General features: G+C 48.7%; 11 protein-coding genes across 11 annotated transcripts; 6 read left to right on the forward strand and 5 right to left on the reverse strand.

Moving 5' to 3' along the window:
• Positions 1 to 302: 302 nt before the first annotated feature.
• On the reverse strand, positions 303 to 3,414 carry I303_105435 (uncharacterized protein; the record flags this gene model as incomplete). The annotated part of the gene is made up of 8 exons (XM_065969174.1): positions 303 to 1,112; positions 1,165 to 1,799; positions 1,850 to 2,002; positions 2,064 to 2,196; positions 2,248 to 2,441; positions 2,500 to 2,645; positions 2,700 to 3,046; positions 3,124 to 3,414. The coding sequence occupies 8 exons, from the start codon at positions 3,412 to 3,414 to the stop codon at positions 303 to 305; spliced, it is 2,709 nt and encodes a 902-aa protein (XP_065825246.1).
• Positions 3,415 to 4,645: 1,231 nt separating this feature from the next.
• On the forward strand, positions 4,646 to 5,510 carry I303_105436 (uncharacterized protein; the record flags this gene model as incomplete). Its single annotated transcript, XM_018408417.1, has 6 exons — positions 4,646 to 4,740; positions 4,807 to 4,893; positions 4,959 to 5,037; positions 5,115 to 5,326; positions 5,378 to 5,430; positions 5,488 to 5,510. The coding sequence occupies 6 exons, from the start codon at positions 4,646 to 4,648 to the stop codon at positions 5,508 to 5,510; spliced, it is 549 nt and encodes a 182-aa protein (XP_018262108.1).
• Positions 5,511 to 5,576: 66 nt separating this feature from the next.
• I303_105437 (uncharacterized protein) lies at positions 5,577 to 7,382 on the reverse strand (the record flags this gene model as incomplete). The annotated part of the gene is made up of 3 exons (XM_018408416.1): positions 5,577 to 6,544; positions 6,603 to 6,815; positions 6,881 to 7,382. The coding sequence occupies 3 exons, from the start codon at positions 7,380 to 7,382 to the stop codon at positions 5,577 to 5,579; spliced, it is 1,683 nt and encodes a 560-aa protein (XP_018262107.1).
• A 332-nt stretch (positions 7,383 to 7,714) lies between these two features.
• On the forward strand, positions 7,715 to 8,901 carry I303_105438 (uncharacterized protein; the record flags this gene model as incomplete). Its single annotated transcript, XM_018408415.1, has 3 exons — positions 7,715 to 7,747; positions 7,812 to 8,682; positions 8,762 to 8,901. 3 exons carry the CDS (start codon positions 7,715 to 7,717, stop codon positions 8,899 to 8,901), a joined length of 1,044 nt encoding a protein of 347 aa, XP_018262106.1.
• A 260-nt stretch (positions 8,902 to 9,161) lies between these two features.
• I303_105439 (uncharacterized protein) lies at positions 9,162 to 13,248 on the reverse strand (the record flags this gene model as incomplete). The annotated part of the gene is made up of 4 exons (XM_018408414.1): positions 9,162 to 12,277; positions 12,324 to 12,950; positions 13,014 to 13,107; positions 13,168 to 13,248. 4 exons carry the CDS (start codon positions 13,246 to 13,248, stop codon positions 9,162 to 9,164), a joined length of 3,918 nt encoding a protein of 1,305 aa, XP_018262105.1.
• A 1,087-nt stretch (positions 13,249 to 14,335) lies between these two features.
• Positions 14,336 to 15,852, forward strand: I303_105440 (uncharacterized protein; the record flags this gene model as incomplete). Its single annotated transcript, XM_018408413.1, has 2 exons — positions 14,336 to 14,366; positions 14,429 to 15,852. The coding sequence occupies 2 exons, from the start codon at positions 14,336 to 14,338 to the stop codon at positions 15,850 to 15,852; spliced, it is 1,455 nt and encodes a 484-aa protein (XP_018262104.1).
• Positions 15,853 to 16,246: 394 nt separating this feature from the next.
• Positions 16,247 to 17,781, forward strand: I303_105441 (uncharacterized protein; the record flags this gene model as incomplete). The annotated part of the gene is made up of 2 exons (XM_018408412.1): positions 16,247 to 16,277; positions 16,346 to 17,781. The coding sequence occupies 2 exons, from the start codon at positions 16,247 to 16,249 to the stop codon at positions 17,779 to 17,781; spliced, it is 1,467 nt and encodes a 488-aa protein (XP_018262103.1).
• Positions 17,782 to 18,077: 296 nt separating this feature from the next.
• Positions 18,078 to 19,365, reverse strand: I303_105442 (mitochondrial 37S ribosomal protein uS2m; the record flags this gene model as incomplete). The annotated part of the gene is made up of 5 exons (XM_018408411.1): positions 18,078 to 18,209; positions 18,281 to 18,461; positions 18,560 to 18,950; positions 19,048 to 19,206; positions 19,305 to 19,365. The coding sequence occupies 5 exons, from the start codon at positions 19,363 to 19,365 to the stop codon at positions 18,078 to 18,080; spliced, it is 924 nt and encodes a 307-aa protein (XP_018262102.1).
• Positions 19,366 to 20,043: 678 nt separating this feature from the next.
• Positions 20,044 to 21,075, forward strand: I303_105443 (60S ribosomal protein uL22; the record flags this gene model as incomplete). The annotated part of the gene is made up of 5 exons (XM_018408410.1): positions 20,044 to 20,170; positions 20,263 to 20,334; positions 20,438 to 20,566; positions 20,668 to 20,833; positions 20,940 to 21,075. 5 exons carry the CDS (start codon positions 20,044 to 20,046, stop codon positions 21,073 to 21,075), a joined length of 630 nt encoding a protein of 209 aa, XP_018262101.1.
• Positions 21,076 to 21,410: 335 nt separating this feature from the next.
• Positions 21,411 to 21,961, forward strand: I303_105444 (uncharacterized protein; the record flags this gene model as incomplete). Its single annotated transcript, XM_018408409.1, has 3 exons — positions 21,411 to 21,515; positions 21,612 to 21,692; positions 21,839 to 21,961. The coding sequence occupies 3 exons, from the start codon at positions 21,411 to 21,413 to the stop codon at positions 21,959 to 21,961; spliced, it is 309 nt and encodes a 102-aa protein (XP_018262100.1).
• Positions 21,962 to 22,952: 991 nt separating this feature from the next.
• On the reverse strand, positions 22,953 to 24,528 carry I303_105445 (uncharacterized protein; the record flags this gene model as incomplete). Its single annotated transcript, XM_018408408.1, has 5 exons — positions 22,953 to 23,121; positions 23,195 to 23,915; positions 23,994 to 24,255; positions 24,318 to 24,396; positions 24,458 to 24,528. The coding sequence occupies 5 exons, from the start codon at positions 24,526 to 24,528 to the stop codon at positions 22,953 to 22,955; spliced, it is 1,302 nt and encodes a 433-aa protein (XP_018262099.1).
• Between the last annotated feature and the right edge of the window lie 401 nt (positions 24,529 to 24,929).

A 24,929-nucleotide genomic window follows, 5' to 3' on the forward strand; every position in this document is an offset into this window, starting at 1 on the left:
CTAAAGTCGCAAGACTCCTTTCTCCTTCTCGCCGATATCAAAGGACACCCCTCGCCTTTCCGTTCTGATCGGTTGCTGCACTACTCAGGGTCTCGGTCACTGTGTGTGTGAGCGCGTATTCGTTCCTAAAGTCAAAACCAACGATCTAGCGATCGCGTGTGCTGTAGATGAGGTGTGTGTGTACAGATTGCACCAACGCTAGCGTGCATGATAATGTGTGATGGATTGAAGTCATAAATTTGCATAAAGATGTCCAGTACGTAACAACCCAGATTATGACGTTTCCTCCGGACTCGGTGACACTACCGTTTCTTCTCAGGCTCAACAAAGGATACACTAGGTCCTTCTCCATTCGATTGTATAGAAGCAGATCTGAACATTGATAAATTCGGATTCTTCTTGAATCCAGGTGCATTGGCACCATAATTATTGATAGTCGGCGCAGTCTCCGAAGAATTCTCTACATCAGGTGCGAAGCGTATGGCCGGACTTCTCGATGCCGATAACGTCCTCGTCAGTGGTATACCTCTTGACTCCTCTGAATTCGAACGTTCGGGTTCATTCACTATGGGTATCGGTCGAGAGATATTGTGCTTTGAAGGTGGGACCAGGAGTGAGGGATTAGGCGGTGCTAAGCCTTCCTCGGCTTTCGACGGGTTATCGTTACTTTCGTTAGACTTCCTGCCGAATAGCCTGTCTTTGATAGATTTCTTGTTCTTCTTGGTTCCGCTCCCACTACCTCTATCAACATTTATAGCAGGAACTTTGTTGTATGGTGTCCTTTGTGGTGTCGCTGCATCCTCATCCTCAGTCTCGGAGACAGCTTCTTCTTCGGGAGTGGGAGCGCGACGAGAGCGATCCTCTTCGTCCATGGGTAAAGGCGTCTCCACGATGCTAGGTGTGCTCACGCCACCCATCAAGCCCAAGCCTAGCCTGTCTACAGCTTCTTTGCCTTCATCTCGCACATGTGAGGTAGCATGCTCCAGAGATTTGGGTAACATGTGTATCATTTTGTCCACTTCCTTCGTCTTTAGACGATGCGGGTGACTGAAGCTGTCCTTCTCACTCGGTTTGTCGTCTGAGAAGTGATTTCGGATGACCTCGACCTCGACCTAGATACTTTGTCAGACGGGTCGACACAGGCGGTATCATCTCAACACTCACCTCCTCACTGCCTTTCTTCTTTCTTTCAATGATCAGATGATGACCTTCGCGATATTCGGCGAGAGGCGGTGTCCTTGATCCTCCGGCCTTGTCTTTGATCTCACTGTTGCCCTCTTCCTCTTCGTTCTCTCGCTCATCATCTGATCCGTCCCGATGACAACCTCGACTGTCAATCGAACTTCTCCGACTACTTCGTCTGGAGAGCGAAAAGCGCGAATGACGACTGGTCCTGGATCTTGCATTCTCCCCAGAATTCCTTCGACCTAATTCCGCAGCTTCACCTTCGTGCGCTTCATTTTGTCGACCGTTGTGGGTTGGCTTATATGCTTGTTGCATCTCTATATCTTCGCCAGGTTGCATTGTTCTAGAACTGGAACTACCTCCACTGTCTTGCGAGCCCAGCTTCTCACCATCGTAATTATCGCGTAATGTGTCCCTCCTTCTGACACCCATGTCGCCTTCTTCAGGATCGTCGTCTCGGTTGATGGTAATTTGTTGACCCGGCAAGATTCGTCGGGCGTGTGTTGTCCATGCAGGTTCGTCGCCTCTTTGATCCATGGACAGACCACGGGAACGTGTGTATGTAATGGAATGCACCCGTCGACCAAGAGAAAAGAAGGGGATCGAGAGACCGTCTATAATCATGTTAGTGAGGAGACAGCAGTGAATCAAGCAAGCAACTTACGGGTAACAATCGATGAGAGGACCAAGAAGGCCGTTATGGGTCCAATCACTTCTCGAACTCGTTCCACTTGTGCTACGTCGTGGTCAATGTCGCCCTCAGGGATACTTGTTCGGGCTAAAGTGGAAATGAAAATGGCTCCAACACCCATTGGACCTAAAACACTTGTGGTCAATTCTGATCCGAGGAATTATCATGATGGTGTGATGCTACTCACCGAACCACCCCGTGAAAATTGCTTCTCGGAAAGTCTTGATATCCGGTATAAATTTGTATAGCCCCACAATGACTGGTAGACGTCGAACGAGAAGGATGAGAATAGCCAAGACCACCAGTCGCCATACTCGTAACTGTCGATGTCGTCAGTCATACAAAGCGGCAATCCATTCTGAGACACTCACATCCGGTGTATTCCATTCTCCAAACGGAATAATGGCTCCTATATAGATGAAAGCGGCACAATTGAAAAGCAGATCGATAACGTTCGAGAACACAGCGTCTTCGGTGGCTTTGTTGAAGTATCCGTCCCAAGCGAAAGCGCAACCAGTAGCAAACGCACAAAGAAGATCGTCACTTCCCAAAAGCGTAGTCATACCTGTGAGATGGGCGTTGAGTGACCAGTCGGCAAATCTCAACAGCGGGATTGGACTTACCCATCGATAGTACCGCCAAACTAACATACTGCGCCACATAAGACTGCCTATCGATCAACCGCTTTCTCTCTGCGAATTTCATGAATTTTCGAGCAGTGAAACCGAGAGCGACTCCGATGACTGATCCGAGCACGATCTCATACGCCCTGCGCGCAAACAAGAATTAGAGCATCTCGAACGGCGCAATGAGCACAACTTACCAAGTCATGTAGAACCATTCTCCCACCGCATGTCCGGGACTCTTGTCTAGCATCAAATACAGTGCGATATACAAGAAAGGGAAAGCTGCACCGTCGTTACTTCCCGATTCTGCGGAGAGTAGATGCCTTATATGTGTCGGTACGTGTTTGTCGGCGAACTTTCCTCCAACTACGGATTGAGCCAAGATAGGATCCGTCGGTGATGTGCCCGCCGCGATGACCAGCGCGCCGAGGAAGTGAAGACCGGGTATCAGTCCCCACATAAGCAAGGCCGACACCATCCATCCCCATACCATACACGGCCCAAGGAGGAAGAATAGGGATCTCCAATGTCGTTTCATGTATGCCTGTAGAAGGCACATCAATCAGCAAAACCAGCCTTTGTCAAGCGGAAAATACCAAAATTGAGGGGACTGTCTCTCACTTTAGGCAATTCGACTCCGACTGCGAAGACGGAGATTGCAATGACTACTCGCGTCACCTCCAACGTGATCTCATCCACAATCTCATCATGTCCTCCTGCCCATCCAGCGGGATCGAACCATCCTAAACAATGCGGTCCTATGATTATCCCTATTACAGTTGCCAAAGGTGCTTCTCCCAAATATAGCTTCTCCTTGATGAACAGCGACAGCATGCCGAAGATCACGACGAATCCACCCAGCAAGGTGTACGCCAGATGAGCGGCGCTCACCTCGAAGGGATGGAATGCCATGTTGCTGTTTTATTGCTGCAAGTGGGATCTAAGTAAAATTGGTATGCAGATTATGGGTTCCGTTATTATTCAGGTTGATATTTGCATCTCTCTTTAATGTGTTTGAGGTTTCATGAAGTTTGGGCTGCTTGAATCGTGCTCTTGTTGTCTTGAACGGTCTGATTGATACACTTGAGTGAAGTTGCCGCTGCTCTGACACGCAATTGAACGAGGCTTGTTGGAAGTGAAATGAGCGAATATAAAGGGCAATATTTGTTGGAGAAGATGATGGGGCCGATGAGGGAGGGGCGTGCGTGACACTTCTAGCTTTGCGGAGATGCTTTCGGGTGCTAGGATGATTTGCTCTGTAGGGCTTGATGGGAAAATTTGACCTAGCGTAATCAGCAAAGGAAAGGAGGGGATTTGTTGATCGGATCTCACGACCCTCGCTGGTGAAAGATGCCGCAATTGATGTTGATGCAGCCGGAAATGTTTTTATCGGTCGATGGTGTGAAAGCCGACCCACAGTAAGAAGGCGAATGACAGGCAAAAGAATGTTGATTAGTGAGAATAGAATTAAAGAAGTTGAAAATGAGGATGCCAAGAAAATGGAGATTAAGGATTCGTTGAAAACACCAATAATATGACCGGGGGGCGAATAGTTCAACTACGTATCAGGGGTTAACCATATTACCCTGATTACACCTATCGATCATGATAACGCATCGCTTGCAGAATCGGTCGCTGCGCACAATAGTCGATGCATGCGCCTGACAGCACTTGAGCGTGTCGGGCGGGGTAAGCAACCGTAAGTCTAATCAGCATGGGCGAGGACACGCGGGATCCCAAGGAAAACGTTTTGCTACACTTGAGACTTTTTGTTTATTGGAAAAGACATCTTTGCGGCTACAAATACTAGCCTGCATGCCAAGAAGGTTATTCACTCCCCAAGAACCACTTGATACATCCTGACATATGCTTGGCTGCATTGGAATGTCTTGCATAGACCCAAAAATAGATAGGGACAATTCAATGCGAATAAATATTGAAACCCAAAAGCAAACGTCAGCAGCAGCAATGGAATATCCGGCTCAGAGATACCGGTGATGACGATCGATCGCCGCATGCCATCATCTGCTTGTATCCCTTCTCCTTCATCAAAACACTTCTCAGCTGTGCAATGCTGACCACGACACGATTTGCCAAGCCGAGTCATTCACACCTGAGAGCCTTCCAAAGACGATTCACGAACATGTCAGACAACAATAAAGTTCCCCTTGCACTTCGAAAGGCGGAGGAAGACGTTTGGAATTATCCTCGTCCTCCAGCTCTGCAACGAACACCGAAGTATGCAAATGTCGTACTGAACATGCATGGATTCCCAAACTGCACGGCTGACTAATATGCGATCAGTCGTCTTAGGGTCATCTGGACTTCGATCGATGGTAGCGAGACTACCATAGCCGATACCACCGAGGGATATCGAGTTCTCGAGACGACGTGAGCGGCATCTCTTCTGCAAATTTATCGGCAGAAGAACGTATCGCTGAGAGGATCGATCGTAGTCATCCTCCTACATACTATCTACCACCGTCCTCTATCAAGGTTCCACTCGAAAAGACATCCAAGCAAACATTCTGCGAAGTAAGTAGCATAGCTTTGTCGCCCTCATCCCGATGAACCCGATAATTGCTCTCGACTCCAATTGACGCTGTGCACAGTGGAAAGGTAAAGCGTCATACCATACATTCAGCCCCCCTGGATCCTCAACGTCTATTGCCAATCGTATCTGGTCATATCCAAGACCGACGGGCGATTTTGGCCCCATCAAAGATTATCTTAGCTTCTATGCTTTTTCCGGTGTAGACGAGCAGCGCGCCGGGGGTAAATGGAGATGTTATGTGGATGACGAACAAGTCGGTGTCCAAGAAGGGTGAGCTACCACACTCCCCGTTTAGAATCAATCACTCATCATGCTGCACAGGGACTTCTACGGAGGATGGGTTACCAGCAATATCAAAGGTAAGATGAAGGGTGGTGAGTCTGTCTGACCCCGAATCGCGCCAGACTAGATATACCGCTGATATACAATAGGTCCTGGCACATGGGGATGGTAAATATGATATATACCATGAGTGGTCTTGCATGCAAAGTCGTATAGTACTGTACAATCACAATCAAAATCACGATCTGTTATTCGCAACATCGTATTTCTTTCCTCTTATACCCCAGGTACCCCAGTTGGTCTTGACACCTACTCTGACATCCCATTCTGCAATCTCCCACTTCAGACTTCCAAACGGATTGACACCGGGTGTCAAAACTAGTTCAAACTCGTCTGTGACTCCCTCGATCGGCTCTATAGGTCCGGTCGGAAGTGCGACGTAATCTGGAAACTCTCGTACGGGTGATCCGGGCGAAGAAGCCGATGGCGGGTTGGTACCGAACAAAGCAGATACATCACGTTGCAAATCCAATGGGGAGAAAGCCGTGAAAAAGAAGGGGCATTTCGTGCCCAAAATCTGTTGTAGTGGTCTTCTCCAAGTTGTTTGAGCTTGAACAAGGGTTTCGGGCGGCGCATAAGGGACATCCCTTGAGTGACCTCCATCAACCTCAGCAGGTGAATAAGCGTTGGCGGCATCTTCAGCTGTAGCTCCCGCTTCCGACTTGTTGACTTCTTCCGCTCGGTCAAACGTTATCTGACCTTTGCCACCCTTGGTGATCTTCTCTAATAACGGTTGATGCGGGAATCCGAATCCAGGTGAGAAAGCGAAGAAAACGTCTGTGTAGGGATCGAAAGGTCCGAATTGATCGTGTATTTGCTCGTACGGTGCGCGTATCGAAGTAAGGGTCAATCGTGGATTATAGTTCAAAGTATAGCTTGGTGCACCCCATCCTCCCTCCTCTGAAAATGCGTAATCCTTCCTCTGGCGTTGCTCAGCACTAACAAGGGGTAATCCCACTTCCGGTCCAACAAAGTAGATGGTGAAATTGGTACGGGGGAAGAGCCAGCAGAGCTGAGCCCAAAGGTGAGGAGGGAGGGTAGACTCGGCTCGAGCACCAAGCAGGAAGAGACGGACGGGTGGTTGAGGTTTCTCTGGAACGGTTCCTTCTGTTGCACCAGGCGGCAAATGGAGGATCGAGTGAACAGCTGCGAAACAACAGATTGTTTAGCTTTATGCGAGGTCGCAGGAGAGGGCAGTACTCACCAGCCATACTTCTTCTTCCCTCCCTTGTTATCCTACCGTTCCCAGAGGTAAATGGGCCATTCTGGTGCAAGACACCAGCGATAGTCATGGGGTATGTGAGTATTTTCGAGACGTGTCGGACCGATCGCTCAGAATCGATAGAAACGAAATTTCGAGTGAAGAACAAGGTATCCCAAGACGCAAAATTGATCGCCGACTCGTACGGCTGTTCCTCTTCAGAAGAGAACAGATTATCAGCATAGTATAAATTATAGTCAAAACAAGTCTGTGAAACTCACCAGGCATATTTTCGAATTCCGTCATCTGCCTGCCACTCCTCAAATCATGTTCATCCTCGTTGACTTCCCTCAATCGGCCGCAATACTCCTTATGCTCTTCTTTACCTTCTTCCCATCTCTCCTGGTCTTTGTGTGTCGGCCAGCCGCAGTCCGGACAATCGAAAGCGGGTCTCACTCGCTCGTGGTGCTTCTCAAACGACGTTGGGCACAGCGAGACCGATTTTATCCGATCTGCCTTCTCTTTCAAAGCGGGAAAAGGAGATTGAGATAAGGGATGAAATAGGTCGTCCTGAGACAACAACGGTGTAGCAGGTTCAAACTTGACTGGAGCGGATCGTTTCTTGAATATCCCGAATATGTTTCGCGTTTGTATCTGTATTTGAGATGTTGAGGGACCGATGGATCGAGCTGAAGGAATGGCCGAACATCGGACGAGGGGTGATCGAATTGTCGAGCTTGGAAGTTGCCGGGGTAGGCTTGCTCGCCTGATGGACGACTTCATGTCCACTAGCAATCAAGGATGTCGTCCAAAAATATGTGTTAGTCGATAATATCAAGGTTGATCTTCTGGCGATTTCATCGTGAAATATCGGAGAGCCAGGAAGATCCTTGGCTCGATTGGAAGTAAGTCACGTGACAAGAGCCAATCCTCAACGTAACTAACGTTTGAGATTTCTGCCAGAGTCCTGTCATTGTTATTGTTCGCTTTTCGTCTCTTCCCTTCGTCTTTACGGATTATCGATTGCCAGACAGTTGGCTTCGACAAGCCCAGCCCTCTACCTACCATTGGTTGGCAGCCGATCGAGGGGACGCTAGTGCTGGAAGTGTACTACTATGCCCGTGACTCTGACCGACTTGCCTGCTGAGGTAAGTTTATCCCCCAGATTGACTTTATCGTACTTTAAGGCTAATCTGCAGGTGATATCCCTAGCTACTCTTTCAGATCCACCAACTCGCTCAGAATCCATTTCTGCCTCGCACGACTCGCTACCTCCACTCCCTGTTTCATCAGCCTTCGCCTCACTATGCAGCCACATACCTTCTCAATTTGTACTCGACTTTCGGGCCGGACGAAATCCTCGTTAGATCGCTGAGGCATCCAATATGCGATGTAGGAGTCGCTCAAGAAATACGCAGAATGTGGGATCGGCGTCGAGGCTACATCGAAGCTTCACATAAGCCTGCAGGTGACAACGTCGCGAGCGTCAAGACTGGCTCATCATCGTCTTCGTCCTCGTCCCCTCTGCTATCGCCATCATCCACGAAGACACCAACCAGACTCATCGCACGTCCAAGAAAATCGAGATCACCTTCACCCACTTCCGCCCGCCAATCACCTCCAGAACCCACAGCGCCACCATTAACATGCTGCGAACTACCTCGAAGGCTATTCCGAGATCCGCCGGATCTTTTACAGCCAATACATCCTCTGATCAAATACATTTTCGACACTTACTCTCCTTCGCCAAATTCACATAAAGGTTATCCCCTTTTCCGTGCAATTTTAACTTCGAACTACGATCTAGTATCCTTCTTACTCGCCCAAGGGGCTGATCCAAGTATCCGAGACTCCTTCGCTTTGGAAATAGCTATATCGATGAAAGATTTGAAAATGGTAAAATTGCTCGTAGAACGTGATGCCTTTCACGGTACACCTGCGACGCCCTCACCCGCGAAAGACGGAGTGAAGAAGGGCAAGAAGGTCAAGTTGGGGGATAGGATTGAGATCGGCACGAAGATGGTGGAGCGAGCTATAGAAAAGGGCGCAAAGGAGATCATCAATTATTTCGTGTATGAAAAGAGTGAGTTCATCCGTACAGATTGCTTTCAATCGTTCAACTCGGCGGTCAGACAGCCAAGCTGATCTTTCTGGTATTGTAGAGGTCATGCCGCCCTTGCACTCAATTATGAATATCGGTAAGACCGAACGCAGCACCAGCACCAGGAATCATAAGACTGTTCAAGCGCAGAAACGTAAAAAGCCATCTCGCCCATCTTTGAGTAACAAAGCCAAAGCATAATTCCTCATATTGTCAACGTACATCCCATTCATTCCACTTGTTGTAATTGCACTGCCAGTCATGACGGATCACGCATGGCAAAGATGCTGTCGCTCTATCGTTGTATTACTCATTATATGCATAATAGGTCGTGACATATATGTACCGTGTTAATGCTGATCGACAACAAAAGACAAAATGTCCCTTTCACCCCGGATTCCAGATTATCTAAACAAGATCGCAAGGCCTGAAAACCGCATAGTCAAATACAGTGCCTAATTCTATTCCTCATCCTCTTCCTCTTCTTCGATGACGGGAGCAGCCGTTCTTCCAGGCGGCAATCCTCTTCTCGTCCTACTACCCGTACTACTCAGGCCTTCCATCCCTATACCCAATCCTGTTGGCTCTTTACTACTGCTACCACTATTATTGTTCTTCCTCTGCTCCTTCTCCGCGACACCGCTGTCGTGTTTTTCCTCTAAACTCGTCCTTCTGCCCCTCTCTCGCCTCTTACTAGCAGGCGTGGAGACCTTCATACCCGGATAAGCGGTAGCTCTGGTCCCATTCATCCACCTTTGACCTGAATTAGAACTACTTCCAATCTGACCTAAACCACATGCGAATTCATCTTCCTCCTCTGATATCCAATCGTCGTCCTGTTTCTTCTGGAAAACATCGCGCAAAGGCCGTTTCTTGGTCGTCGGGCCCTCTTGAGCTGAAAGTGGCGATCTCGTTCGATGTATTTGCTGAGCTAGCGAACCATTTTTGCCATTCCCTCCTTCGCCCTTCCTCCGGCGCTGCGATCGTAGAGAAGCAGTCTCATCTCGTCCACTCTCGTCGCCTTCCGTGTCTCTATCTCTTCTCCGTTCAACTGAAGAGGCTCGGCTCGACGCATTCGACTTTATACTTGATGCCACAGACGAAGGTCGCAAGGTCTGGTTCTCATGGATAACGCGATAATGACGCACTCTGGACGAATCACTACCTCCTGGCGCTCTTCTTCGATAGTTGTGAAGAGGGGAGGCAGGCTGACCGCTCTTGAACCGTCCAGATGCATTGTCAGAAACGAGTGATGGCGAGCGCATCGATATTGATGATCGGCGACTACTACCTCGTTGCAAGGAATGGGCTGATCCAGGTCTTGAGGGAAAGTCGATGTACTCCCGATCGGATGTCGGCGTCTGACTACCATGACTCCGTTGGCTTGTCCTCCTGTACAACCCCAATTCGCTTGCATCATGTATATTGTGTCCGTCGAAAGAGGATCGCCTAGAATTGCTGATACTGCTGGAGCGACGCGAGTGCATAGCAGGTCGACCATCAAGCGAAGTCCGCCTTGACCCGGGAGGAAGGGACACTGGAGTTCGATTGATATGTGGAACACGCCCGTTCGGACCTCGACTCAAAACGACCGATGGGGTAGTCTTCGTGTCTGACCCAGCCAGTGGTGAGCCAGGTATCTCCAGCTTGCGTCTGCGCTTGTCCTCGTTGAACAAGTGTCGGAACGTGGTCCAAAGGCTATCTCGTTTGTTCCCCTTGGATCGTTTCGCCGATCCGGACACTAATTGCTCAGCTGTAATCGAATTGCTGGAAGTTGAATGAGGCATTTCTTCCGTGAGATCGACCGCGCCTCCCAGTGCATGTCCCGCTGATTTGCCGACGGTGAGCTGTTTCTCGCGTTGGGGTGTAGACAGAGGCGTACTTGTAAGCGGCGGGGTGGAAGCGGGAGTAGGTTGCAACGAGCTAGTTGCGTCATGGTCGATTTCCGATCGTGTGACCATCTTCGGCTTGGGGGGAGGTTTATGTAATTTGGACGGCGAAGTGCTTCTTTTCTCGTCTTTGTGAGAGGCAGGTGACTCTGTCTCAGCCCTTTCTTTCTCCTCAGTCTTCTTACCACCTACACCCACCCAAGCAGACGTAGCTCTCTGGAGCATGGACATCGATGGTGATCGACGTTTGCCTGATCGATCCTCGTCTGTCCTTGCCGGGGAAGCTTCCGGGGATGACAGGAGGTCGCGTGAAAGCGGTTCGCGCGGTGGCGTGCTAGGAGGAGCAGGATGGGGAGCTAGTGTACCGGGTAAAGGCTTTAACTCAAATTGTGGTGACTTGACCGCGTTCAGAGCATCGATAGCAGAGGAATTGGATGAGACTGGTAGTGTATCCGGCGAGGCGAAAATCGGTTGGCTATTTCCGGTGATAGGTGCACCGAGATCCATGATCGTGAATGAGGGTGTAACAGGTATCGACGATGTCTCGTCTTGGAAGGTGACAGCGGGTAATTTTGTGCCCGGATCATCTCCGGGAGTGACTTGGGTCGCCGCTTTGGCAGCCTCTCTCGCTTTCCGTCTCTCTTCTCTTGCATACGCAGCCAACTTTTCCCGCTTTTTCGCAGCCGATGCCTCCCTAGCGCTTATCACTTCATCCGTTTCTCCTCGATCCACCTGTTTCGAGCGCAAAATCCACCACATCGCTGCGCTGGAATCGCAAGCATCGCTCTCTACGGAATGCTTGAGCTGACCGATATCCATACCCATATCGTTGAGCTGATTTAAAAGGTACTTTTCGGATGGAGTCGAAAATGCAGGTGGCCGTTCTTCATTGAGCTTGATGAGATAATCTTCAGGGTGGAATCTTTGCCACTGGCCGGACATACTGTGATGCGAATGCCGACGCTCCACTGACATAGTGGACGAAACCGATCGTCGTTTCGTTCTCGAGGGCGTTCGAGAATGCTGAGCGACCGGAAGATGCAGTGAATGATCGTCTAAATTGGGCAGACTTGACGCTACCTCATTTCCATCGTCATCTTCGTTCTCCTCCTTCTGGCCTTCTAATGTCGTGCGCCTGGCTACCTTGCCTCTATATTGTGATGGAGATTTTGGAGAGACTGAACCGGGTCTACGTATCGTGGACTGACTGCTGTTTGGGTGAAGTAACTCTAGCGCTTTCTCGGTTGCGCTGAATTCGCTACTGTTGACGCGGTGGAAAGGCGGTTCCGTGTCCTCTCCATCGTCATCCTCAGCTGTGGTTGGCGGCGTGGTGTCTGTACTTTCCGCTTTGCCGGTCTCACTTCCAGCTACAGAAGCTTCGGATGGCTCAGAGTCGTTGTTGGGGATTGTGGGCGTATGCATGGAGAGGGGTGATGGTTGAGCTAAGTGTGGAGTCACGCGAGATGGTCCGCTTGCGGCATTCTTGTTGAATGGTTCGGCGAAGAACTCGTCACCTGAGCCGGGGCTAGTGGGAAGAGGCGACGGGGGGATAGAATGCGAGTCTCCAGATTGACCTTGTATACGATCGACAATTGTCATTTTGAACCACGGATGCTCAAATATACCTTCGATCGTTATTCTTTGCGATGGTTCTTGCTGTAACATACTGCGTATGAGGGATCGAGCCTCTAAAGCTTTGTCAGTCTTCGCCCTCCCTGTGAGCATTCCACTCACGTTCACTCAGCCAGTCTGGTTCCTCGTATTCCCCTTTCATGATCAGGTCCTTCATCACTCTCTCATCGTCATCGTCAAACGGAAGCCCACCGCATAGCAAGGTGTATAATATTATGCCCATCGACCAAATATCCGTTTCCACTCCGAGGTATTTCCTTCCCGCCAGCATTTCCGGACTCGCATATCCAGTCGTTCCGCAAAAAGTCTCCATCAATCTTCCTCTTGACCATTCTCTGACGAAACCTAAATCTCCGAGCTTGATTCGCAATTCGCCATCCAACAATACATTCTCCAATTTCAAGTCTCGATGAACGACGCCTTGACGATGCATCCACCCTACAGCTACAGCTAGTTCACCAAACAGCTTTCTCGCTTCTCCCTCCAACATACGACCTCTCTCAACCAGATAATCGAAGAGCTCTCCTCCACTGCACAGCTCGGTGACTAACCATATATGACTCTCCGTTGCGATGACCTCGTGCAGATGAACGATAGATGGATGATGTAATCGCCTGTGATGGTGGATCTCTCTTGTCAGATGAGGTGTGAATGATTTGGGAATCTTCTTGATCGCGCATCTTGTCCCAGTCAGACGGTGAGTAGCCAGGTGTACTGACCCATATGTACCTAGTTGCCGATATTTAGAGGGTCGTTTCGTTCATGGAATGGTTGAAATGAGGTATAACTCACCTTCGCCGATGACTCTACCTAAGGTGTAACCCCCGACCACTTTCAGCTTGTCCGTTCCCAGCTCTTTGGCAAGCTCTTGATACGCATTTGTGAGCTGTGACGGTGATCGTCAGCAGAGTTGGGTTGACCTAGGTGGTCGTTGAGTGCTGCTCACCTGAGCCTGCTTGTTGTTCGCCGAATTTGCAGAATAGCTATTATAGTTTGTTTGGCCTCCTCCACGCCGAGGCGCTGCCATCGTCGCAATTTATCCCGGCACGATCCACTTTGGCTATGTGTTTACTGGTCCTGTTTGTGCTGTAGGCGCTAGAAGACTTGATGAGGTGATGTGTTATGATGATTAGTAATCCAGTTGTGCTTGAGGCGGAGTGGTTTTGGATTCCGCTGTAATGAAAGGAAGACGCGTTGTGCGTTGAGACTTGATTGACGTCGGACGAGGGATACTCCCTTTATTCTTTGGCTTGATTTTGTCTGTGATGGTCGTTCTTCCTTTTATGCTTATGCTTGATGATTATGCTGACGATGAAAGAAATTACAATGAATAAAATGACGAACATGAGATGACAATAACAAATCATCCCGCTTGGGCATATCAGGATCAGGATTATAGACCAAGCATTTGCGCTTACTGTTGTTGGATTCAGGGTCAAAAACGAGGGGTAAAAGAGGGCACAAGAACAGATGAACAGATGAGAACAAGTTACCGGGACGAAAATGTCCGGGAAATTAGGTGATCCCAGTCATGCTGCATGAGCTCGACTTCTTTCAGGTCATCTCCATCCGGGGTGGGGTGAAAGGTGCATCGGCTATGTTGTAGAAGAAATGGAGGCGTGCCGAGGGTTCATTGCAGCAAACTGCATATCCGATACCGAGCTATGTATAAGGAAGTTGTGGCTGTCAAAGCTTGTTGCTCTCTCTGAGGTGGGACCGGCGGTGTTCAAGTAGATGTTTGGCGTAAGAGTCAATCGTGCCGTTCGTTCTGTAAAGTGACCTTGATCAATCTGGCCACGGGGATCACTTCTCCGTGTTCCATCATCTTCCTTATCAGCTGGACCAATGCACAATCTCTCCTCCTCACGGAGCCTGTGTTGCGCTCGTCACAACAGGCTGCAGTGGCTCAGGCACCGCTCACTGACACGATCGCATTCCTCGTAAAGCCGTCGGTGCCCGGAAGCACGGGGACCGCTGCATACCCTCACTTTGGTCTATCAAATCGCATTTGATTGAAGATTGTCTTGATGAGTTTCGTACATGATGGCTGTCATCATGCCACAAGTGGGCTCTATTTTCTCTTGAAGGGAAGCGAAGCAAGAAAATCCATCAAAATGCAACCTGAAGAGCGTGAGAAGCGATACTGTTAGTACTTCTCTCACAGACGTAGCTTTCTTAAACCGTGCCGACCTATGATTATGCTGCAGTATCGCTGCACGAGCGATTCAGTTTGATGCGCCGGAACACCGATTTCCCATCTGTCATCGTGATAGTAATCGCTTATCCAAAGCCTGCAGCTCTACCTTCATCGTCCTTTCTCGAAAAACGGATAATCGAGTTGCAAGAGCATTTTCCATTGCTCTGCGCACAGGTAAAAGGGGAGAAAACGACCAGACCATATTTTCAAATTCGTCCGGATCCCTGGTCGGCCTCCGATATACTGATGCACACGACTTATACACCTGGTGAAACGAAAGAAGAGGAACTTGAGAACATTTTCAAGGACGAACCTTACCATCTGGCCACCAAGGACGACTTCTTCGATGGACCAAGCTGGCAAGTGCGGACACACATGCACCCTACTCGATCCAAAACTTCACGAGCGTATCTTACTTTGGCTATCGATCACATCTACAACGACGGAAAAGGAGCATTGCTGTTACTCCAGAACCTCCTAGCGAGCGATATCTCTTCTTTGCCATACGACAAATTATCCAGTATTGCCGCCTTGGAAGATACGCTCGACATGCGTCCCAGTCTAGCTTATATGCTTCCTCTCGTATTCAACAAATTCCTCGTACCCAAACTACCGCTGTTTATCCAAACATTCCTCAAGCCGTTGCCCCTCTGGCCACACGCCAACATACGCTGCAAGCCTACGAGCCCCGAATGTACCCCGAATCAATCTTTGCTGTGTTTATCTCCAGATCTCATCAAATCATTGAAGACCGTAGCGAAACAACGAGGAGTCAAGACATTACATGGGGTCTTCAAAGCTGCGTTCGTCACTGGCATTTGGTCAGTATACCGTCATACCCTGCACCCCTTCATCGTTCGCGCAGCTACACCTCGCTCGGAGCGATCCCTAAAGCTGGGTCATTCGGCATGTACAGCGAACTACGTCAGTTCTTGCAAACTCCAATTCACCTTAGATTCGAATACGTATTTCTGGGAATTGGCCAAACAAATCTCTGATGACTTGCTTTCACCAGCACGTATGCAACAAGGAAGGATGGATATGGGAATGTTACGCTACCTCCCAAACGGCCAGCTTTACCCAGATAACAATGACCCGAAACGACCCACCGGATGGGAGAAGTTCATGTTGGATCATGTAGAATCAGATACTCCGTTCACCGAGTGCTTGAGTCTCTCTAACCTGGGTCAGACTTGTTTACCCGCGAACGCAGAAGATATGATCTGGTCTCAGGAGGCTTCACCTTATGCTCCTCCCTTCAACGCGAATTTGATCAGCCACGAGGGCGGGTTTAGGATGGTCACTGTGTGGAGGGAAGGCTCGGCGGTGATCCACGAAGAAGTGAGACAGGTCGAAAAGGTCTTCGAGGGTTTGCTTTGGAAATTAGTTGATGGACAAGAAGATACCACTATATTCGCTCTGAGCAGAACATAGATAACTAGACTATCGAACGAGGTCCCAATCACAATTGCAGACAGTCGAATCCTCATACTACAGTATTTTATATGGTGTATTAATCACTAAGCTCTCCTGATCCATGCAGCTCTGTACAAATATTAGTCTCATAACCCTTCCTTTACTCTCTTAGTATCGCAGTCCGACATTGTGATTCTTCTTTGAGTTATGCATGATATTGGTCTACCTTGTTCTTGTTCTTATGGGATGACGCATCCCGGTCGATGACCGAGCGGTCGCCGCATTCCGTTATTTTCGCAAATACGCGACTGATTGAGAGCAGAAGCTCTATGTAAGATAAGATATATAACTCTCTTTCAATGTAAGTCTCATATGGCGGACAAGCTCGCATCAACTTGATCCTCGAATCGGTATGACAGTCGAGCAGAATCCAAAGCGATACTGTGAGTAACCCAACCCTCCTCTGATCGCTATCTCAGTTGCAATGTCTGACGCGACTGAGTTATCGTAGTATCGCTATACGAGCGATACAGTGTCTCACGTCGTAACATCGGGTTTCCTTCAGTGATCTTCTTCATCGTCTCATACCCTACCAGCTCATCTCTACCCTCCGACGCATTCCTCGAAGATCGTATTCGCAAGCTACAAGAACGTCTACCTCTCTTGAACGCCGAGATCAGGGATTATAACACTTCGAAGCCTTACTTTGCCGTGCGAGACGAGATTCGAGATCCGAGGGATATACTTTTTCAGACGAAATATGAACCGGAGTCTAGCAGACAGAGCGAGATGGAGGATATATTCATCAAAGAACCCCTCAGGCTGATCACCAAGGAAGATTTCTATTCTGGGCCAAGTTGGCAAGTCCGAAAACACGTCCATCGCTCCCAAAATCCAGCTCAAGCTGAATCCTCACGAGCCTACCTTACATTGAGTATCGATCACGCATTCAGCGACGGTCAAGGATCATTGTCTATCCTGCGGTACCTCCTAGCCGGAGACGACGAGACTTGTCAATCTATACCTCACGAGCCGCTAGAAAGAGTAACGAGATACGAAGACACCATAAACATCAAACCCTCCATGCGGTACTTACTACCCATTATTTTCGACAAACTGCTTGTTCCGAAATTACCCAGTTTCCTTCAATACTATCTCAGATCAGCTCCCACCTGGCCATCGAGCATGATCAAGAACAAATCGGCCGAAGCTCTGCCCCGTCAATTGCTCTTATTCCTTCCTACCGAATTGATCGACTCCCTCAAATACACCGCTAAGCAAAACGGCGTCAAAACTCTCCATGGCGTTCTCAAGGCGGCTCTGTTGACTTCAATCTGGGCTATATACGGCCCCACTCTCATTCCCTTCAAAGTCAAGGGCGCGACACCTCGATCCGATCGGAATAGTATGGAGCTGGGTCATCCGATCTGTACAGGCAATTACGTCTCCTTCCCGAAGATCGAAATCACCTTAGAAGGGAAAGACAATTTCTGGAACGTCGCAAAACAGTGTTCAGATAAACTCAGTGCACCTGAGACTGTGAGACAAGGAAGGATGGATATCGGTACTTTGGCTTATATTCCCGAACCAGAAAAAGAAAAGACCAATCCGCAATTCCCTACAGGCTGGGAAAGTTTCCTTTCCGATCAAATCAATTCGGATAGCCCATTTGGCGATGCGTTAAACCTGTCGAATTTGGGAAAAGTAGATTTACCCCCACGAGCGGATGATATGGTCTGGGGCCAACGAGCTTCGCCGTTCGCAGGAGCTATCACGTGTAATGTAATGAGTCATAAGGCTGGTTTTAGGATGATCATCACTTGGCTTGAGGACTCGGCAGTCAAGGAGGACGAGGTATTGCGACTTGAGAAGGTATTTGTAGGTATGTTGCAAAGATTGATTGAGGCTCAAGAGGATACCACTTTAGAAGCTTTGAGCAGGACGTAGCACGTAGAGCGCAATAGACCAAAGATGAGGATCTGCGGGGTCATAATCTGATCCTATTCAATCAAATACACCTTATATATTATAATATCTCGATATTGGACCTTACTCAAGCCTATAATCATAGAATCCATATAATCCATATAACCGAACATACGTATAATTCTTTTAATGTTTGAATTAGACGACAAGATAATTTGACTTAAATTTCCAATATTTTGCAGCGCTATCGCTTCGCAACGCAAGGGCTAATCTGACTCTGAGCTGTTTAAATTATGCATGATGTGGTCGTTAGTGATCTACCTTCTATCCCTCTTTCCTCGATTACGCTGCTCCAAAGCCCTCCTATCAGCTTCTTTCAGCCTTAATCTCCTTCCTTCTTGTCCTGCTATACTCAAAGTTCCAATGATCAGCTCAGCCGTTCGCATACTCTATAAGGCAAATGGGATATTAGCTATTTGTCTTCATTCATTCGATTACTGAGCTCAAATTGCAAGCTCACCTCCGCGTTGGCAGGTATGGGGTACGTGACTATCCTTGGATCAGTATCTGTGTCCACGATGCCTATTGTGGGTATATGTCGGGCGGTACATTCCCTTATAGCAGCCGTATTTTCAGATGGGTTGAGGAAGATGACCAGATCAGGTTTATATGATTTATTGAGCATGGGCTCAATTCCGAAGCTATCCAGATTATCCAAATTCATCAGCTTCCTCTCCTCTCTGTGAAGGGGTACAAGGAGATAGGCAGGATTGACTGAGTGGGTTGATGAGCGACCTACAAAGTCTCGGAATTGGTCAATACACCGGGCATCCAATCGGTAACTGCATAACCATTATCTTCCAGCCTCTCCTTCGCGCGATATATCATCTTCTCATGCCCATTTCTCGTGCCTACTATCAACACTATCCCGTCTGCCTTCACTACGTCCCGTACCAGAGCCGCTGTCCGGCGCAGGATCGGCAATGTCTGATCTAAATCGATAATCGATAATCCCGCCCTTTTACCGTATATATAGGGTGTGTACGCTGTCGAGGTCAAGCTATTCGAATGCCCTAATGCTGCACCAGCGGCAAGAAGGGTGGAGAGGGTAGCTTCGGTCGGTGAAGGTGTGGGACGGGGACGCGGTGGTAAATTGGTGGATTGAGGGATGAACAGGGGTAATTTCGAACCTGATTGAGATGTCGAGAATCATTTGATTGTCAGCATATCAAATTGATGATTGACATTGTATGGTACCCTCTTAAAAGACCCTCTTATGGTACTCACGTTGAGCATCTCTCCTCCGACGCCATTCTCTAGCTTCGTTCAGATTCCGCTTCCATGCTTGTTCGGCTGATTCTCCGGGAAACGCTTCGCCTTTTCCTGGTCTGGCCGATCCTTCCGCTTGGTTCTGTGTGGAGCTTGATGTTGCCAGATAACGAGTGGCTGGAACATCTTTCCAGTCAGCGAATGTGAAACAAACACATCCAAGCTAAGTCGTCATGTCGGGGCAGCTATAGAGGAGCCGAGTCTGTATGACTTACATGGTCGAACGGCTGTGTTCGCTCTCAACACTCTCAAAGCAGATCCGCTTGACCCCTTCATGATGGTTCCGAGGTATGCAGATGTGTCTTCCGGCAGCAGTGACCCAAGGTATTGCAATCGTTCTGATGTGCTCGGCACAGTCGAGGGAGATGATGTGTGTTAGTTGGTGATGGCTAAAATGGACACCTGCTTGTCGTTGTCGTTTTAAGCATCTTCAGACTTTTTACGAAAGTCATTCGACCACACCCGAGCGAGGTATGCAAGAATATCAGAATATCAGGCTCACTTCGACTGCTCGCGTGGCAGCTGAATTCTGAAAATCAGGCAGGCTGAATAAGATGCCTTGACGGAAGTATTTTGGTGCCACAGATATCAGTCAAAACACCGAGAAACTCCGCTGCACCAAATGGTTCAATTCCTTGAATTGGCGGTAAATTTGTCTAGAGTGCATGGCCATCTGCACCAATTCTTGCTGGCTGCTACAGTCCTACGGTCGACTGCCTCACACTCACTCATTCTCTCTCACGCTACCCGTTTGGTACAGGCTGGTCGGTTTGCACAATTCGACATTCTCAAAACCCATCGTTGTAAAACATCTTCCTCCTTGTCCATCAAAAAAGGCTAAGCCCATACATACAACAATGGTCAGTATCTCGCCCTACTTTCGCTGTAGAAGAAGAGGAACGAAGGGAAGGATATTATGGATGGATGTTATGGAGAAAAGATACGGTGCTGACGATGTCTTCTGCATTGCTCAACAACTATCCCTTCAATCTACTTCACCATACCCTACAACGTCGTTACGATGCACACCAACAGGTTCGATACGCCTCTGCCCACATCGTCGCCGGCAACCCTGAGAAGTGTGCGTAGTAGTTCATCCGACTGGACTGGAAGGAATGGGAAAAGGATATAAATGCTGATATTGGGAATGGAACCGTTGATCTGTTGTTTTAGTCGCCAAGGCCCGAGGAGAGTATGTCCCAACTCACTTCAAGAACATGCGAGAGGTCGCTGCTGCTCTTACCGGTGAGTCTGCGTTTCTTCGGATCGAACTAGAATAAACGGACTCTGCTTGGACACTTGTGATAGACGGCTGACTTGACCTATTGGAATGATTGTATATATATAGGCTTGAACATCAAGAAGGCTTACACCTACCTTGCCGACGTTCAAGACCACAAGCAAATCATCCCCTTCAGACGTTTCGCCGGTGGTATTGGACGAGCTTCCCAAGCTAAGCAATTCAAGACTACCAAGGGTAGGTCAGGGTTTGCTTTGGTTTGGTCTAGACGGGATAGGATGGCGCGATTCGGGATGTATCTGAGAGGGATTGCTCATTTGGTTTGGTTTCGTGATCAGGTCGATGGCCCGAGAAGTCGGTTCGATTCATCCTTCGATTACTCAAGAACGCTGAATCCAACGCCGACGCCAAGGACCTTGAAGTTGAGGATTTGATCATCAAGAACATTGTCGTCCAACAAGCCCCTAAAACCCGACGAAGAACTTACCGAGCTCACGGTCGAATGTGAGTGCTAGTTTCTATCTCAGTCGTAGTCGTCGTACAGAATATTGGGAATCTGGAGGAAGTCATCGACGAAGCTGACTTGGGAATTACCTTTCCCGTTGATTAGCAACCCTTACCAAGGTCACCCATGTCACATCGAAATAATCCTTTCCACCCCTTCGTCCGAAGTCCCCAGAGCCAAGGACCTTGACGTCACTTCCAGCTCAAAGAAGGGAAAGACCGTCGCTGCCATTGAAGCATAAACTGGTTTCTGGCCACCGACTGGTTTAGGATAGTCTTGGGTAGTTAGACAGCTCTCTTACATGCCGAGATGCTATGTATGATGGATCCATACTGCTGCATAATGCGTATTGCCGGTTGTCAGTTTCCTATCTGTTTGCACACGTTGAGCTCTCAATCCTTGTACTTGTCATCGTTTTTGATGGTGTGAGCAGAACAGTTCATGTTTGATTTACGTAACATCTGGACCATGTTTGCGTTTCACGCGGACACAGTCGAAGACAGACGTCCCTCATCCCACTTTCAACTGTACTTGACTCCTCTACTGTTAGCACTCAAACAAACCACAAGCCGCATAATGAGTCAATCCGGTCCACCAGCAGACGCAAAACAAGCCCAAGCAGCAGCTATGGCTGAACTCGAAGCTGCTCAGCGCAAGAAACGTGCCATCGATACCACCTTGGTAGGTTATCGCTCTCTTCCCTCGCTCTTCCCTCGCTCTTCCCTCGCTCTTCCTTCTCGTGAATGTACATATATATGTCCTGACTCAGAATCATAGGCGAACTTGGAACATTCGATATACGCTTTCGAGGGAAGTTATCTGGATGAGACAGCTGCGTCAGGCGGGAATATCATCAAGGTGAGTACCATTGTTCCCCTTTTTCCTTTCCCTCCCCGCTATATCTAGACTACGTCGCGACACACAATTGAGAGCGGGATCAGTGGAGTCAGCAAGCCGGGTTCAACTCACAGCTGACGCGTTGGTCCATCGTTGTGCTGTGTTAGGGCTTCGACAATTACCTGAAACCGCCCCCAACGACCAACGTGAACAAGAAGAAGATCGAAGTGACCGAAGGAGATAGGTTGTTCAGTACGAGTAGCGGGACGTATCAGCAGGTGCGCAATTAGCATTGAGCATCAATCACCCAATCACCTGATCACCCCGTACATACCTCGCGTTATCCGGTTTCGAATCCGAACTTATGACGATTGCTTCATCTCTCAACACCTCAATCACCAAAACTCGAATTACAAACCCAATCTATCATCTTGCTCACTCCTTCTCTACTACTCAATCATCAATAATGAACCATCACAATCACTGCCACAACCACAACCACAAATATGACCACGATCTTACACGTCCTTCACCACGATCTGCTCATCGCCCGATCTGACCTGCCGACATCCCCGTCTCTCTCGAATTCCCAAATACATCTCGCACTCTCAGAGTCTCGCTGCGAAAAGACAATACGACGCCGAAGCAGCTGCCATCGCACTCAGAAACGCCTCCTCGAAGTAATCATCACCGTCAATCCACACGATCCATTTCGCACTGAAGCTCAACTTCCGCATTGTGAACCCCCAAAATCGCTGTAGATTGGGTACTGCTTCGTCGCTTGTCATCAATCCGCTTCCCTGCTCCTGCTATTTCGTCGGCGGAAAAAGCTTTGTGGCATCGCTGTCGATCGGCCAATGATGTCGGCTGGTCTGGTCAGTGATTTGTCGAAAGATAGTCCCGCCATTTTGGTTCATCTCGTTGAAGAAGAAGCGGACTAAACATGCGACACATCCAGATTACGCATCACCAGGTGCGCCTCCTGGATCGCCGGATCAGATCTCAAATGAGGGTCCGCTAGCTATTCAACTACGATCTGCGAGAGTCAGATCGGATAGGATATGAAGCAGCCAGATTGACCATCAGAGCTTACATGACCATAGAACATGAAACAGAATGAAAATGCATACATTTTACATACACGTCTCGTTGAAACTCGATAACATTCATATCGTATTTGATATAGTTTCTGCGTTTGTTTTTCCTACATCTCCGTTCGGACTTACAGACGAAAGACGAAGGCAGCGTCACAATAACAAATGTTTTCACTATCGCTATCTTCTAAGTCCTCTCATCGTCTGGGACCACGTCGTACCCTGCTCTCGACTGAGCGCCGGCCGCTGGAAGATCGCCTGTCTCCTCCAATTCCGGTTCGTGAGGCAGATGGATGTTAGACGGAGGAGGGAAGATGATAGGTTTGATCAAGCCATTAAATACGAATGTACCGTATCTAGTCTCGTTAATCAGCAGCAGCACAAGGGTTCTGACTAGAAAGCACAATGAGACCGGGGAACAGCACTCACACTAGCATAGCAAAACCCGCCACTTGGAGTAAACTGAATGGCCAAACCAAGTGTTCCCACCCTAATCCTAAGCTGACTATCCAAATACCTAACGTTCTGCACGTATCGATCGTACTCCTCGTCGTTGCGCTGACTCTGTGCGTGACGCTCAATCCGAAGAAGTTGAACGCGCCAATACTGAACATGATGGCGATGCAGGAACCCCATACTGTCGGTGTCGAGATGATCTGATGCCATCCTCTCGGAATATCGAAATACGTCGACCTGTCCCTGGCGAAGATCTGTAGGAACACCATAGCCAATGAGGTGGTGATTAACCCGAAGAAACCTTCGAGGGTAACTGCTGCGAGTGCTTCGACTTTATAATGACCCATGATCTTCTCTTCTACGACGTATTGCCCTGCGGTGAATATCTGCGCGAAGAGGATGAGCATGACTCCCACAATCACTCTTGCGGGATCGTCTTGAGATCTTTCAGCCAGAGTGTTGATTAAATCGACGGGATCGGATAGTTTCTGCTTGACTAGACTGCCTGATAAGCCGACCAAACAGACCCCGAGGGTAACGATGATGAGGGATGTCCATTGGTATAGCCATAAATGACGTCTGAGAAATATGACTGAGAGTACCCCGACCCATAAAACTAAAGCGCCTCGGGACATCTGATAGATTGATACAGGGGTTAGGATCAGACCGATGTTCATCAATGTTGTTCCGCAGACTATGAATGCACGAGCAGGATTATACGTTAGCTTCATCTGACTTGATCGCGTGTAGAGATGGAGACAAGCTGGCTCACTATCGAAGAAAGCAGGGAACCACAACCAGCATATTGACCAGCCTGACAAAACAGCTTCATGAGTTCCATGACCGGGTATCAACGGTTCATTCTCATCCTCCTGTTGGCCGTCGCCTGCTTGATGTCCGGGAGGAGCGAGGACTTTCGTCAACCACGATGCTTGGTTGTGGTCGTATCCTTTATTCGGGCGGTTGTAATACCCGATCAAGAGTGGGATCCAGCAGAAGAATTCGCCAACGAACATGTTGAGCGTTTGCCATACCTACCCATGCGGAGTATGGGTTAGCTAAAGATACGGTTGCGAGTGGGACCGTGAGGACTGACTGGTTGCTCGAAATCTACTCTTCGACCTGTAGCATCAGGTCCACAGTTCTCGACGCATTCCATATCTTGGTACTTTGAGCTGCAATTCCCCGGAGTCAGCATGCCTTGTTCATTGCTTATTCGTGGTAATGACGACTCACAGAAGACTGTTGGCGCATCCCGTAAGGAACATACCCGCCACCAGGGTGGTCACTCCCATCTTGGACGGCATGTCGACGAGGAGCCTACGACTATAAACAACAATAAATTTGCCGATGTGAGGATGTCGTTAGTTGGAATGAGTAAATATACATCTACTTTACTGCTGAGTTGGAATAAGCTTGACTACAATGGAGGAGATGATTGAATGGGATTAATTGAGCGTGATGTGATGCGTTGTTTGGTGGGTATCGCGCATAGCCGGATCAGCAGGGAGGACCTAACGGTGGCAAGGTATTTACGTAACTTCCCCACAGTAGTCAGTGGTGGAGGTTGATCACCAAGAGGCGAGATGCCATCCAACAGTCATGGCGCCATCGATGATTCATCTGCATACAATCCACATACATCCCTCTTCCTTTCTTCAACAGTGCTCAAGATCAGGCAGAATCGAAGGTTCCTGATCAATATATA

Source organism: Kwoniella dejecticola, chromosome 6 (assembly GCF_000512565.2).
Source record: "Kwoniella dejecticola CBS 10117 chromosome 6, complete sequence".
Lineage (NCBI taxonomy): Eukaryota > Fungi > Basidiomycota > Tremellomycetes > Tremellales > Cryptococcaceae > Kwoniella > Kwoniella dejecticola.